This window comes from Sciurus carolinensis, chromosome 1, assembly GCF_902686445.1.
Source record: "Sciurus carolinensis chromosome 1, mSciCar1.2, whole genome shotgun sequence".
NCBI classification, from domain to species: Eukaryota; Metazoa; Chordata; class Mammalia; order Rodentia; family Sciuridae; genus Sciurus; species Sciurus carolinensis.
The window spans coordinates 182,940,922-182,956,633 of record NC_062213.1 but is presented as its reverse complement, the minus strand read 5'-3'; the positions used below and the strand labels follow the sequence as shown (position 1 = coordinate 182,956,633).

At 44.5% G+C, this 15,712-nt stretch overlaps 1 protein-coding gene across 5 annotated transcripts in view; it reads left to right on the top strand.

Annotated features, from left to right (window-relative positions):
* Positions 1-645: 645 nt before the first annotated feature.
* Positions 646-15,712, top strand: part of Ago1 (argonaute RISC component 1) — a 36,257-nt gene continuing 21,190 nt past the window's right edge. For 2 of the 5 annotated variants that reach the window (XM_047553222.1, XM_047553214.1), the window contains exons 1-5: positions 9,098-9,240; positions 9,546-9,764; positions 9,992-10,126; positions 10,264-10,351; positions 10,997-11,144. In XM_047553222.1, coding sequence (XP_047409178.1) covers positions 9,569-9,764; positions 9,992-10,126; positions 10,264-10,351; positions 10,997-11,144 — 567 coding nt within the window. In that variant the 5' untranslated portion in view covers positions 9,098-9,240; positions 9,546-9,568. Of the gene's footprint in view, positions 939-5,916; positions 6,101-8,509; positions 8,631-9,058; positions 9,241-9,545; positions 9,765-9,991; positions 10,127-10,263; positions 10,352-10,996; positions 11,145-15,712 lie in introns of those variants that run through there. The other 3 variants (XM_047553186.1, XM_047553196.1, XM_047553205.1) reach the window with 3 other exon arrangements.

The following is a 15,712-nucleotide window of genomic DNA, read 5'->3' as shown; positions in this document are numbered from 1 at the left end:
CTGAACATTATTCTTTGGATTTGGACACAAAAAAATCATTTAAGGGACATGGTGAGAGCAAAAGCAAATTGACAGGGAATGAGCTGTAGAGGCAGGTGCTTCCCAGGTCCAGCAGATAGAGCTCTGTAGCGGCGCTTAGGTTGAGACTGTGACATCTTACAGGGTCTTTCACATATCTGTGGTCTAAGTGCCCAGCACACGGCCTGGAAGAGAGGGTGGCGTCAGTGAGTTCAGTGCCTAGGGACGGAGAGACTTCGCGGAGCCTGTCTCTTTGCAGCCAAGGCTTGAAGAATGAGGGTGATTGGGAGGAGAGGTGGGAGGCAGGGCCCCTGGGTGATGGGGTGCTGGAACGTGAGAGGGTCCGGGAATGAGGTGGGGTTCCTAGTAAGCGCGCGGGCTCCGCGCGAAGGGTGGGGGCTGTGTGTAGGTTCGGAGGGACCTGCTTGGGGAAAAGACAGGGCCTGAGGCAGCTGTAGGGGGTGTCGCCACGCCCCGCCCCACTTACGCCGGCGCTGCGCGGTTCCCGGGCGCCTCTACCCAAGCCCTCCCGCCGGGCTGCACGGCGACGGGTGACCGCCAGGGGCCGCTGCCTCCGGTCCCGGTGCCCCCGCCCCTCTCCGTTGGCCTTTGTTGCCGTCGGAGCGCCCCGCTTGACTCGTTCCCGTCCGCCCCCTGGGCCTGGCGGTCGCGCCTGCGCACTGGCAGCTGGCCGGGCGCTCGCAGGGGGAGCTGCTGCAGGCTCCGCGGCGGCGGCGGCAACGGAGGCTGCGGGGGCGGCGGCGCGAGCGGCCGGGCTTGGGGGGGGAGCCGAGCCCGGCCCGGGAGCCCGAGCAGCGAGAGTGCAGGATACCTAGGCCCCTCACATTGGACTCCACAGTCTCCGGGCCGCCTGACCTCCGCACGGGTATATGGGATGGAAGCGGGACCCTCGGGAGCAGGTAAGGGCCCCCGGGAGGGGGGAACGGTGCGTGCCCCAAAGACCAGGGGGTTCCTGCGTGAAGAGCATGGTTCCTGAGTGTGGGATGAGCTCCTGAGTGAAAAGACGGTCTCTCATGGGATGGAGGGCCCAGTTTGAAGGGGGCTATGTGCAGTTCCGGGGGAGAACCATGTGAAGAGCCCTGAGATGGGGCTGTTTGTCCAAGGAGGCTGTATGCAGTCCTGGGGGTGGGAAGTAATCTGGGAGAAGGGCCTGAAAGCACGGAAGGACTCCTGGACAACCCAGGAGGCCTACAGAGAGGCCCGGCAGGTGGCAGGGGGCGGGTTCCAGGTGTCCAGGCGAGGAGGGGGGCCAACACAGATGGGCCTGGAGCTACCGCATGCCGGGGGCGGGGGCTCAGTCTGGTTGGGCTGGGCTAAGCTAATGTCTCTTGGGAGAAGGCGCCAGAGCTGGCTGTGAGCTCCGCCTCAGCCCGGCCTGACGCGGGGGCGAGGGTCAGGGGGCGGTGGGTGGGGATCCAGCCCTGGGATTTCCCCCCCGTGAGGCTGGGGATTCTGAGAGGTGGCGCCGGAGCATGCGCGGAGGTGGCAGCTGGAAGGGGCTGCCCGACGTGGTGGGGGCGTGGCTGCTTGAATACCCCTACCCCTCCCCCGCCCAGTTTGGCTTAGAAAACCCAGCGCGCTGATGGGGTGCATTCTCTCAGGTTGTGCGAGCAGAGTGCAAATGGAAATTTCCCCCTCCTCTACCATGGGGGAGGGGCCTTATATTTGTCCCTGAAGCCCCTCCGATCACAATTTGCCAAGACTGGTTTGAGGGAAACTGCCAAAATGCCTTTTACTGCCACATAAGGGAAGACTGGGACTGAAGCCATGCTTCGGGGGCAGGTTGTCTCTGAAGATAGGCCTCAGAAAAGGTGTTGGTTACTGAGGGACCAGGTCTACTTGTTTGCAGGTTTCTGGTCCAATTCTACAGAGATGGAAGTTTTTAAACCAAGGATAATGACCTTTTCCATTGAATTGTTTTCTGGAAGTTAGTCTAACTTTTTATACCGTAACATTTTCATGACTCCTGTCTTCCATTGGTTATCTTTCCTTTTTCATCTCTACTTCCCAGAAACTGTCAGGGGCATGTCATTAGAACCAAGGTTGCCAAGCAAGTGTGTTACAGATGAGTAGTTTGGGAAGGGGAGAGCTTATACCATGCTTTGATGAGTCCCAGGTAATAGCTTTAATTTTCTCTTTATATTCTCAGACAATCAAGAGATAACCAACTAGGAACAGGAGAAACTGAGTCAGGGTTTTCCCCCAGAAGAGAAGTCCTTGGGGTGAGCTGTCGGCTGCTAGTATCTCTTGTGTCTGAGGTCTCTTACCCTGTGATTAAAGAAGCAGTCTGGACCCAGGAATCCTTTGGGGACATCTCTCACCATTACCTTCCATTTGATTTGGGAATGGGAGTAGGATTTCTGTTTGGAACTTAATTACTGGTAGAAAAATCTTTTGTAACTAGACTTGACAACCTCCCTCTACCCCTCCCCCCCAGGTATTCCTCCTGTTAACTCTCCAAATCATTCATTCAGTGATCTATAAGTACTTCATGACTAGTTTCCTCGAAACAAAAAAGCTCTAGGTCCTAAGGTGGACTGCAGAGAGCAGCTGACCTAGTGCAAACTGCTTCCTCCCTCTTTCCATCCCAGAAACCCTTAGTTTTCTAGGCTGGAGAGTGTTTCCAACAACCTGTGGACTAGAATAGAGTGGGTAGGTCACTGAGGTCCAGATGGATTGCTGAGAACTGGCAGCCATTCCATACTGTTAATGATTTTGTCCTGATGAATTCCTAATGTACTCTAGAGTAATGAAAAATTTGCTTTTTTCTTTGTTAAAATAAAGAAACTAGGGGAGGGGCTGGAACCTGGTGTTTGGAATCAGACTTGGGAAAGTGGGATAGGCTTTGCAAAGGATGCAATTGAATTTCAGTCTGAAAGCTGCTGATGGAGGGACCCCATAACTGCTTCCTTATTAGGCCTGGACTACTATTCTCTTGGAAGAGGTCAGAGTGGTGTCCCAAGAAAGCCTGAGGGCATAATACACAAAATGAAGGCATTGTTGCTTCTGTGCCCGGGTCTAGCGCATGCACTAGACTGGGAGTTCCCTGAGGGTAGAGGGTATCCAGTTTATTTGCAGAATCAGCAGTTGCTTAGTGTATGGTCCCTGATACAGAATACATGTTTATTAATCAAATTGAATCATGTTCAAGTGTGAACATATGGTTAAGCTCATATGTGCATATTTAATTACTTGTGTATACTCATGTGAGTATTTAATTTGTGGGGAAATCCTTTCTGGAGATATTTGCTTCTTAGTCTTTACTTATCCACTACCTCACCTAGCCTAAGTTCATGTCTTTTAAATAGGCAGTCTAGCTTCTTGGGAGGTGTGTAGGCCTCTGAACTGCAGGGAAGGAATCCTGAGCCAGAGCTTTGAGCTCTTGTTACTTTTCCTTCTCTGGGCTGGTTGAGGATAGGGGGAGGGGGAGTGTCCTTTGCAGGGCCCCTCCCTTCTTGCTTTTGTCTGGGATGTGTGTTAGGGGGTGCTACCCCGCCCCTTTCCCTTTAGGCTGAGCTTTGTCCTCTGTGCTGGGGCCCTCATCTGCATCACAAAGTGGCCGTCTGTCCCTGTCTGAGTCTGAAGGGAAGTGTCTCCCTTTCTCAGACTAAAAGCTGGGGGAAGGGTTGGGTAGAGGGGGGACTTTGTACAGTTGTGAGGCTGTGGGGGATAGAGTGGGAGAAAGGTTCTTGCTTCCTTCTACCCTGCCTAGTTTGGGGATGAAGTGGATGTATGGGCTCCCCTATTTTTCTCAAAGCCTCCTTTGAGAGTAGGGTGCTCTAAAGGCTAAGTCTTGGTATGTTGTCTGTCCTGTTTCTAGGGAAGAGAAGACTTTGAGGCTGATGTGAGTCCCATTCGCTGTCCTTTCTACCCAGCACCTAGCTCTAGGGGGATGTCTTTCTCCCAAGGCCCCTAAGATTAGGCATGGGAATAGAATCTAAGAACTTGGGGAGGGGAGAGATGTCTCTTGAAATTTTTACCCACAGGGGTGCTCATTTGTCCTGTTCAGGGTTTATGGTGGTTTCTGAGCACTTGCAGGTGTTTATATATTTGTGTGCTTGTGCGTTCTTGTGCTGTGCCTGTGCATATGTTTATTCATTCATTTCATATCTGTATACTCAACACCTCTGTGTGTGTGTGTGTGTGTGTGTATGTATGTGTGTGTGCGCGTGTGCGCACATGCGCGACACAGGCACTGGAGATTCAACTGTGACCAAGGCAGGTACAGACCCTGCCTCTGAAGAACTCAGTAGTGAGAGAGTAGTAGAGAGAGTAGTGAGGGAGATGTGTATAAAGGTAAACTGTCAAGGTTTGTGACAGGAATGTATGTCTTTGTGGGCTCATGTGAAATTTCTGTCCAGCTGTTTGCTGAGTAGATGTCCAGGGGTGTGTAGTTAACTTCCCCTTTTTCTTGTAACCGAGTTCTGAAGGTCTTTTTCCTTCAGGCTGGCCTACATTTCCCTGTCTGCAGAGTGGGGCTGGACTTGACAGGTGGTTAGAGGGAGACCAGCAGCCTAGCTCTAGGAAGTATACCCCTCCCACAAATGATTCTGACCTTTTCCTGACCTCCTAGCTGAAGATATACCCCATCCCCCCAGTCTCTCTGACTGTGAAAGCAGAGCTCTGATAATGGGAAGTTCTGGGCTGGTTTATCCCTTTCTCCTCCCACCTGGGCTGGTCTTCTACTGGCAAGAACAATAGTAGCTGAGGACAAAGACTTATCTTAGGCAGTTTCCCTTTTTCCTCCCTTTCCCCCAACACTAGAAAATAAGACTGAGGGTAGCAATCAGGCTGGCTCTGCCCTAGCCCTTTCCCAAGGGCCCCTTCTGTCTTGAAATTGATCCCTTCTGCTGTCTGGACCCTCTGTGTGGAAGGATTTGTGGGGCATGGAAAGAATCCTATATTCTCCTTCCCAAGAGCCAGTGTCTCCTCCATGGCTTTCTGATTGCTGTCTTTCCTTCCCAGCACCTTAGTTCTTTTTTATTCAAGTTGTTTTTTTTTTCATTGTCTTCTCAACTGCAACCTTGCTGAAGCTCCTTCCCTAGCCCCCAACTCTCACCTATCCTGCTCTGTCCCCCAAATCCATCTTTCCCTGGCCAATTCAAGCCTTTTTCTGTTGCAACCTCCAGCTCTGGCCTTTTGTTCAGCCCTTATTTCATCCCTTCTCCTCTACTTAGTTATCTAACATGATCCTTTTAGCCTTTCCCCCCCTTTTTTTTTCTCCTAACCCTGGCCATTCAGTTGCCTTACTTTTGTCTCAAACCTGACCTTTCCCCCTCAGTCTGACCTTCTTGGGTCTTCCTCCTGCCTGCATTGTAGAAGAATATCAAAATATGTAGCTGAGCCTGGTGACACACACCTGTAATCTTAGCTACTTAGGAGGATCACAAGTTTGAGGTCATTCTGGGCAACTTAGCTAGACCCTGAGTCAAAAAAAAAAAAGTGCCATCAGTGTTCAGGATGGTGTGGCATGTGCATTCAGGTGGCATAGAATAGGACTTCTTGGTCTGCTAGATACCTGATAGAGATGGGTGTCTTAATTTAGTAGAAGGAAGGAGGAAGAGTTTTGTTACTGGGAGCCAGAGTTTGCTCCTTCACTTAATATGCAGTAGGAACTTATTAAGCATTGACTTGATGTATTTAATTTAGATATTTCCCTAACTGAAAGAGGTTTAAAAATGGGAAAGAGAGAGAGAGCACGCGCATGAGAGCATCTGAGAATGTTTGAGCTAGTGGAAGCCCTAGCTAGGTTAGGAAGCAGAAAAGAGGCTTCCCCTATATTCTTCTGTTCCTGTTCTGGGAGGTCTCGTGTCTTCTCTGATCAGAATAGTTAGGAAATTGCCAGACTCAGTTCTCACTGACCTCTTTGTCTTATAGCTGCGGGCGCCTACCTGCCCCCCCTGCAGCAGGTGTTTCAGGCACCTCGCCGACCTGGCATTGGCACTGTGGGGAAACCAATCAAGCTCTTGGCCAATTACTTTGAGGTGGACATTCCTAAGATCGACGTCTACCACTACGAGGTGGACATCAAGCCGGATAAGTGTCCCCGCAGAGTCAATCGGTAAGTGATTTATATCTTTGCCACCATGGGTCTTTGTTTTCCTGACTCCCAGAACCTTGAAAGAGGGACCAGAAAGGTAAAAGAAAAACCAATTGAATGTGGTATCACCAAATCTAAGAAAATGTTTTAAGGAGGAGATGCCAGGTAAGGTAAATGCTGAAAAACACTGTTGGATTTGGATATTAGGAGATAATGGGTGACATTTTCCAAAGTAGTTTCAGAGAAATAGTTGGGCTAGTTAATCCTAGCTACAGTGAATTAAAGAATATGTGGAAGGTAATGTGGTAGGAGAACAGATAGCTTTTTCTGGATAGCTTGGCAGTGAAATGAAAAAAGAGGAAATATATTGACTGGAGAGGACTATAGGGGCCAAATAAGTGCTGAGCACATTCAGTATTTGTTGAAAATAATGAATGAGGAACTTTTAAGAATGAGGCATGGGTATGTTTATAGATTAAGGTAAAGGAGTTAGTAAAGAAGGAGAGGTTAAAGGATATAAGTCAGAGACAGGAGGAATGCGAGTGAGACGTCCTTGCTGAGGTAGGAGGACATTACAGGATGTGTATTTGGGCAATTAGCTGTAGACAGAAAAAGTAATACTTTTTTCTAAAATTAATTTATTACTATTTGAAAACCTTATGCACAATATAAAAATAAATCAAGACTTACAAAACAAGCAGCTATAAAAAAATGTCTCCTTTCTTTCTACCCTTGTTCCCAGAGGCATTGATCTTTACCTTTCCTGAATATGCTTCCAGATAGTTTTCTGTGCACATGAAAGCATATATACATACATAATGTTTTTTAAAAACACAAAATATAGTGTCTTATATATCTTGTTATTCTATTTTTTCCACTAAACCACCTACTTTAGGAAATAGTGTGAATTAATACATGCAAATACAAATTTAAAATTGTATTTCGGTCTCATAACTCTATAGGTATTTCCTTGAATGACTATTTAACTTATTTAATATATTGAGAAACTTTTAGGTTGTCTAAACTTCTACAAAAATGAAACTGTTTAATATTATTATATGTAGATACATATTTGCACTCAAATGTGAGTATATCTGTAGGATAGATTCCTAGGAGTGGATTTGCTGGCACAACACATTTTAAAGTATTGGGATATAATCAGCTTTTAAAGGTAAGTTCTACCAATTTATGCTCCCATCAGCAATGTTTCAGAGTGCCTATTCCCCTTACCTGCACCAATTCAGTATATCCATTTGTTTTTGGTTTTGGCTTTCTGATAAGTAGATAATTATATCTTGGTCTAATTTAAAATTGTATTTTGACTGGAGTTGTGGCTCAGTGGTAGAGCGCTTGCCTAGCATGGGTTCGATGCTTAGCACCACATATAAATAAATGAATAAAATGTGTATCATCATCTAAAAATTTTTTAAAAAATAAGAAATAAAATCGTATTTCTTTAATGAATGAGGTTGAATAGATTTTTGTATGTTTAAACATGGAAGAGGCATTTCAAATGTGAGAGGAGAAAGATGCATGCATGTATAAATATGTTTGTGTGTATGTCTGGGAACTCAAGAGTGGCCTTGTCTGCTCCTTTCAGAGATACTAGAGCTGCTTTCTGATGGGAGGCGGGAGTGGATTCTGGAGTGAGTATAGTGGAGAAGGGTTGATATAGTCTATGAAGGGTGGAAGTAATCAGGGACATGCAAAAGATTGCTGTGCAGCCCTGAGCCTAATTGGGATTGAAACTATGTGCTGTTCCTAAGGTACCATTCTGGGTGTGTTTTATGCAGTAGTACTCAAGCTTTGATTTAGAAAGTGGAGAGTTCAGGTGGTTGGATGGACTGGGATTTTGAAAGAATGAAATTTAAGCAGCAGAGATCAAGAAGTGAAATCAAGGAAGAGATGATAATGGGGAGAAAACAGTGTGGTGGGACTAAGTACATCAGAGAGAGAGAGAGAGAGAGAGAGAGAGAGAGATGAGGCTCTACAGTTTATTCTATTCTAGTTCAGACCTCTTCCCTTTCTACCTTTTTCACTTATCAGACTGGGATTGGAGATTGGAGTGCTTGGATTCTGGATAGATCCTGGGATCAAATCCCCTCTTCCCTCAGATTCCTTCTTCTCAGAAGGCATTCACACCTACTCTTTCAGGCCTTGGAGAAGCTCAGATCTGAGAGCCAGCAGGATCATCTGGGAGCATGTTAGAAATGCAGAATTTCAGTATGCACTCTAGACCTATTAAATCAGAAGCTGCATTTTAATAAAACCTCCAGGTGATTGATAGGAATATTGAAGTTGGAGAAGAACTGCCATAGACAAAGATGTTAGGAGTGAATGTAGTTGATAGGACATTACCTGACTTTGAGTAACTTCCAAAAGCTTGAAGTGGTAGTCTCAGCTTCCACAGGCCACTCCTATCCCCCACAGGGAAGTGGTGGAATACATGGTCCAGCATTTCAAGCCTCAGATCTTTGGTGATCGCAAGCCTGTGTATGATGGAAAGAAGAACATTTACACTGTCACAGCACTGCCCATTGGCAACGAACGGGTAAGGTTGGGAGTGAGACTAGGCCTGTGTCAGGGGTCTGGAGTGGAACAGCTCATGTAAGCCCATTTGGAATCTGAAGTCCAGAGATCCTTTTTGTCTTTTGTGCTGAGAAAATGTGTTTTAGGTTGAGGGGTGGGTAGGTACTCATGTTTATTTGGCCTGTTGTATGTCTGTCCCCTAAACAAACTGAGAGTAGAATTAAAGGAGACCTAAAGGACTTCCTACTAGGTTAAGAGGGATAGAAGCACCAGAGCAATGTAGCTGGAAATTGAGGGCCTGGATTTACTCTGGGTTCTTTATTGTGAGCTCCTGTTAACTTAAGAGCAGATTCTTGGCAAATCTTGGGGGGCATTGGGGGCAGGACAAGGAATGATGGCCTGTGGGAAAGTGATGACAATCCTTCACTGCTTTCTCTCACCCTCCTGAAGGTCGACTTTGAGGTGACAATCCCTGGGGAAGGGAAGGATCGAATTTTTAAGGTCTCCATCAAGTGGCTAGCCATTGTGAGCTGGCGCATGCTGCATGAGGCCCTGGTCAGTGGCCAGATCCCTGTTCCCCTGGAATCTGTGCAAGCCTTGGATGTGGCCATGAGGCACCTGGCATCCATGAGGTACTGGGTGTAGTTGGTATCTGGGCTACTAGTGTTGACAAAATTACTGTGGAGGGAGGAGGGAAGTGACCACATATTAAGGTCCCACAGTGTGCCATTGGAAAAAAAACTGAAACCCTACCATGAGCCAGGCAGGTGTGCATATACATTTAGGTGGTTTAAAGCCCAGCCCTGTCCTTAGATCTTTGGACCTCACCCCATCTGTCCCTGCAGGGCAGAGAAAAGGTAGAGACTTGCACAAGGTCAGTCATACAACTAGTAAAGGATCAGAACTGGCATTAAAGCCCTGGTGTCCTGCCTTCCAGGCCAGGGCTCCTCCGTGCCCAGGATGCCTCACAGGGTGGGGGCCTGTGCCCGAGGGACCAGTTCTCTGCCTGTCCCTGCCAGGTACACCCCTGTGGGCCGCTCCTTCTTCTCACCGCCTGAGGGCTACTACCACCCGCTGGGGGGTGGGCGCGAGGTCTGGTTCGGCTTTCACCAGTCTGTGCGCCCTGCCATGTGGAAGATGATGCTCAACATTGATGGTGAGTGGGGAGAGCTATGGAGCCAGGGGCACCCCAAGTCCAGTTGCCACACTCCCAGCCTCATCCCTCCCAGCTCTGCAACCACACTCCTAATCTAATTCCTACAGCCCTGGCACCCCTTTGTCCCCCATCCCAGACCCTATAAGGAAGAGGGTATAAATTACAATGCCTGCACTTAGTCTAGAAGACAGAATCTGAGCTGAGCTATCTCTACCCTGTCCCCACAGTCTCAGCCACTGCCTTCTACAAGGCACAGCCAGTGATTGAGTTCATGTGTGAGGTGTTGGACATCAGGAACATAGATGAGCAGCCCAAGCCCCTCACGGATTCTCAGCGTGTTCGCTTTACCAAGGAGATCAAGGGTGAGGACCCAGCCAGGTGGGGAAGGGAAATAGTGCTGCTTTTTCTTTAGCCCTAAGAGGAAATCCCTTTGGGAGATGCCAAGCCTGGGCACATGAGCAACCTATTCCAACTCTGACAAGTAGTGTGTGTATCTCAGGCCTGAAGGTGGAAGTGACCCACTGTGGACAGATGAAGAGGAAATACCGTGTGTGTAATGTTACCCGCCGCCCTGCTAGCCATCAGACGTAAGTTGGCAGGGTTGCTTAGTCATACTCCACTGGTGGAAGAGGGTTGAGATTTCAAACGTTCCCCCTGGATCCCCTTCTCTCATTGACCCTGAGAATGAGTCTTGGACTAGCCCTGTTTTTGAAGATAAGCTGTGGGAATTTGGCATTCCTCCTCAACCTTCCCAGATCCATTGATTGTCTACAATTTTCACTTTCTTAATCTTTCTTCCTTGGACCTTTACGGAGAACACGTATATTCCACTGATTTCAGCTATTGTTCTATAAACATTAGAATCTTTCTCAACTTAATCTTCCTCCTGAAGAAAGCAATCCAGGCTCCTGGGCTTATCCTTGGGAAAACTGTACTTGATTTTAGCCCCCTTCCTGACTGCTGTCTATGCTGGACTACATCTATTCTGTGTCAGGCTTTATGCTCAATGTTAGAAATACATAAGGGTCAGATATGCTCCTGACTGTGGTGGATCTTGTCCCTCATATCTTTGTCTGCCTTCATGGTGCTAGCATTGCCTGCTTTTCCATGAGTGGCAGTGCTCAAAGAGGTTGTGTAGGATGAAGCAATTTCTGAAACTTTCCATGGTTGTGGGTCTAGAGAGGTGGGATCGAATGTTGGGTTATGATACCTCCTTCCTTTTCTTCAAACAGGTTTCCCTTGCAGTTGGAAAGTGGACAGACTGTGGAGTGCACAGTGGCACAATATTTCAAGCAGAAATACAACCTTCAGCTCAAGTATCCCCACCTGCCTTGCCTGCAAGTTGGCCAGGAACAAAAGCATACCTATTTGCCCCTAGAGGTGAGGCTGCCTAATAATGACTGGGCTGGGGAACAGGCATTGTACCAGAACACTGATTATTAGAGGTCTTTTGATCCATTCATCATCTCTCATCCTCATTTTCAAGTTTATAATATTGACATTCTGAGAAGGCATTAGGTAGGTCTGTGAAGTATAGGCCTTCGTCTTACCTGCTGAATTCTTTTCTTATCCCTAGTTCTATTCTTATGTTCTTTTAGGAGTGCTAAGCAGAAGGACAAGTTGTATTTACTGTTTAATAAGTAATTAGTTCAGTTGGGTGCAGTGGCACATGCCTGTAATCCCAGCAACTCAGGAGGCTGAGGCTGATAACAAGTTCTAGGTTAGCCTGGGCAATTTGTGAGACCATAAGTAACTGAGTGAGACCCTGTCTTAAAATAAAAATCAAAAGGACTGGGAATGTAGCTTAGTGATAAAGTGTCTCCCTCTCCCTGCAAAAAAAAAGTAATCAGTTCATTCAAAACAGAGATTTTCAGATACTTATAGTCATGTTATCTTTCTCTTAATATTTATGTTGTAAATGGACACAATACCTTTATTTTATTTATTTTTTATGTGGTGCTGAGAATTGAACCCAGTGCCTCACATGTGCTAGGCAAGCACTCTACTACTGAGCTATAACCCCTGCTCCTCATGTTATCCTAATTTCTTTTTTCCTACTTTCTGGAGTTAGGGATCTTACTTGACCTCGCATATCTTATTTTACAAATGTGCATTATTCTAAATAAAATGGAGATGAATATTACTAAATTCTGTTTTCCCAGTGGTTAATGTGTTCCTTTTGAAAAAGTGTTTTCCCCAAGATTTTTTTTTTTTTTTTTTTTTTTTTTTTTTGAGGTGCTGGGGATTGAACCCAGGGCCTTGTTCTTCTGAGGTAAGCACTGTACCAACTGAGCTATATTCCCAGTTCCTAGCCCCAAGATTTGTCATACTTTTATGCTTTGTTAGAAAATTGAAATCCTGCAATTAAATAAAAAATAGTAATGCTATTTAAGTCGTAGAATTCAGTGCAGAATCCCTGGGCTGTATTTGGTTTGGTATGTGCTAGACAAAGTGTCTTCTGGAAAACTTCTGACAGCTTCATTGTGTAGTCCAATGTTACTGAAAAAGTAAGATCAGTACACCAACAGGATAGGCATCACCTGGGAGTTTTGTAAAATGCAGACTCTCTTTCCATACCTACTGAGTCAGAATCTGCCTTTTAACATCTAGAGGGAATTTATATTTATATTAAAGTTGGAGAGGCAGTAGCCTAGACTAATTTTTTGTTCCAGATAACTGGAGTCAGATAACTCAGACCAAAGCTCAAGCTTTTGTGAGATTCTAGAATTCTGGAACTAACTCATGAAAATGAGACCGAAGGGGAAAGAGAAACCAAAACCTATAATTCTGACTTACTTATTAGCTACTGATGCACAGAAAGTGGGTTGAAAGCATTATGTTCTTTAAAGAATAAACAGAGATTTTTAGGGATATTTCTAGCTAAATTGATAGTGAGTGATAATATACTGTAGGCTGAAATTTACTAGCAAATTAACATTATTTCTGTTTAAACTATAGTTTTCAAGGAGAATAACTTTAATGATGTATATCTTAATCTTTATTGTTGTTTATTTAACAAGTAATTTATTGGGCTTTTACTATGTGTTGTATATTCATTTATATCCCAGGAATATAGAGATTAGCAAGACAGACAATGTCCCTGTTGTCATGAAACTTACATTCTGAAATGGGAAGAATAATAAGTTGATAAACACATGAGGTAGTTTCAGATGGTAAAAAGTGCTGTAAAAATAATAAAACAAGTTAACTGGGCTCAGTGATGCATGCCTTTAGTCCCAGAGACTAGGGAGGCCAAGGCAGAAGGATCCTGAGGGCAGGGCTGGGGATGTGGCTCACTGGTAGAGTATTTGCCCAGCATGCATGAGGCCCTGGGAATGATCTCAGCACCACAATAAATAAATAAAAATAAAAATCTTACATCTGGCATTGTCCAGGAAAAACAAACAAACAAACAAAAAATTGGAAGTCATCCTTAGCAGCTTAGACTCTGTTTTAAAATAAAATAAAATAAAATATAAAGGACTGTTGGTAAAGCACGATTCAATCCCCATTACCAAAGATGGGGAAAAAAAAATAATAAAGCAAGTTAAGGGCATAGAAGTAAGTGTGTGAGTGGGTAGGGAACTACTTTAGTTATTGCTGTCAGGAAAGCCTTTTTTTAGGAGATATTGAACTAGGCCTTACCAGCCTGAGGGTGGGACTTTCCAGGCAAGGGGACTACCAAGTGCAAAGGCTCTAAAGTAAGGTGGAGTTTGGTCTCTTTTGAGGGTCAGACAGAAGACCCTAGTGGTGGGAAGGTATCGTTGAGGGGGAAAGTATTAGGAGATGATGCTGGAGAGAGGTGCAGAGTCAAATCATATAGGATATTGTAGCCAAGTGGGATTCTTTTGTTTGTTTTTTTAGAATAGCTTCATCAAGATATAACTAACATACCATAAAATTCATCCTCTTAAAATGTGCAGTTGGTGGTTTCAGTATATTCACAGTTATGCAACAATTACTACTAATTCCAGCTATTTTCTTCATCCCCCAGAAAGCCCATACTCAGTAGCAGTTACCATCTTTTCTTTCCCCAATAGCGGCTGGTAACCACTACTCTATTTTCTGTCTCTGAATGTTCCTCATCTGAACATATCACATAAATAGAATTATACAATATATGGCCTTTTGTGAATGGTTTCTTTCACTTCGCATAATTGTTTGAAGGCTCAGCTTGATATTTTCAGGGTTTATCTCTGTTGTTTCATTGCATGGATATGTCACATGTCACATTTTGTTTCTCCTCCAGTTGATGGGTTGTTTCCACTTTTGGCTATTATAAATAATGCTTCTGTGAACATTCATGTACATGTTTTTGTGTGTGAACATGTTTTCATTTCTCTTGGGTATGTATTTAAGATTGAAATCATTTATAACTTTAATCTCTTGAGTGTTTCCATTATGGCTGTGCCATTTTACAATCTTGTGAATGAGAATTCTAATTTCTGGTCAGTGCAATTTTATTTTAATTATAATAGGAATCCATTGGAAAGATGTTTGTTTGTTTGTTTTTGCAGTACAGGATATCAAATCCAGGGCCTTGTGCATACTAGGCAAACGCTCATCCGCTGAGCTACATCTCCAGCCCTGGAAGATTTTAAGTAAAAGAAAAACATGAATTATTTGAATCACCACAGCTAGAAACTAGTAATAGCCACTTCCTCCAATCCAAATGTTCAAATCATTATTCATTCCTGCTTTGGTTTTTTTTATTTCAAAATATGGTAAAATATATATAACATAAAATTTGCCATTTTAACTATTAAGTTTAGAGTTCCATAGCATTATATATACATATATTATTGTACAACTGTCACCACTTTCTAGCTCCAGAAATTTTTCATCATCCCAAAATGTAACCGTACCTGTTTAATAACAACTTTCCTTTGCTCTGTCCCCTTAGCTCTGGCAATTACCATTCTGCTTTCTATCTCTATGAATTTGACCGTTCTAGAAACCTCCTATAAGCTGCATCATAATATCTGTCCTCTTATTGGCTTATTTCACTTAACATAATGTCTTCAAGATTCCTGTCATAGCATGTTAGAATTTCCTCTGATAAGGCTGAATAATATTCCTTTGTGTATGCCACATTTTATGTGTTCATCCATTGATGGACACTTGAGTTAACTCTACATTTTGGCTATTATGAGTAAAACTGCTGTGAAAAGGATGTACAAATACTTATTAAAGTCCTTGCTTTTACTTCTTTTGAATACATACCCAGAAGTAGATTGCTGGTTCATATGGTAATTCTGTGTTTAATTTCTTAAGGAATCACCATACCATTTTCCATAGTGATTGTACTATTTTGCATTCTCACCAGCAATGGTTCTGGTTTCATCACTTTCCTGCTTTAGTTTTTGCTAGTGTTAATTCTGCAACACCAGAATCAAGGGAGAGTGCTGTGACTCTAAAACATCTTTAAGAGAGCAAGCAACCTCACACATTTTAACAGTGCTGGACTTCATTAGGTAAATTGTTGATATTGTGTGCTTGTTAAAATATGGAACTTAAAAGCAGGTTACCTTGACTTGGTTTTCCTTCCCATTGTTTAGCATGAACTTGGGAATTAGAATGAGAACCAGCACGTATAGAATGTTGGTCTTAGGGAGCAAGTTAAACATTTCATCTCACCTAAATCTTCACAACAACTTCATGAAACAGCTAGTGTTTTCCCCCATGTCTAAGATTAAAGAAGCGGAGTCTCAGGTTAAGAGACCTGCCAGAGGTAACATCACTTAGAAATGCCAAAGCTGGACTTTAAGCCCAAGTTTCTCAACCTACTTGCTCTCTATTCTACTACAAGCCTTCCCATTCATTCATGGCATCCTGAATATATTGGGAAGTGACAGTCTTATATATCACCACACATTCTTTTTTGGTCTTTATTGTTTTCTCTTGGAGCCAGAACAGATAAATCACGTGGCAGGATGTTCCTCACAACA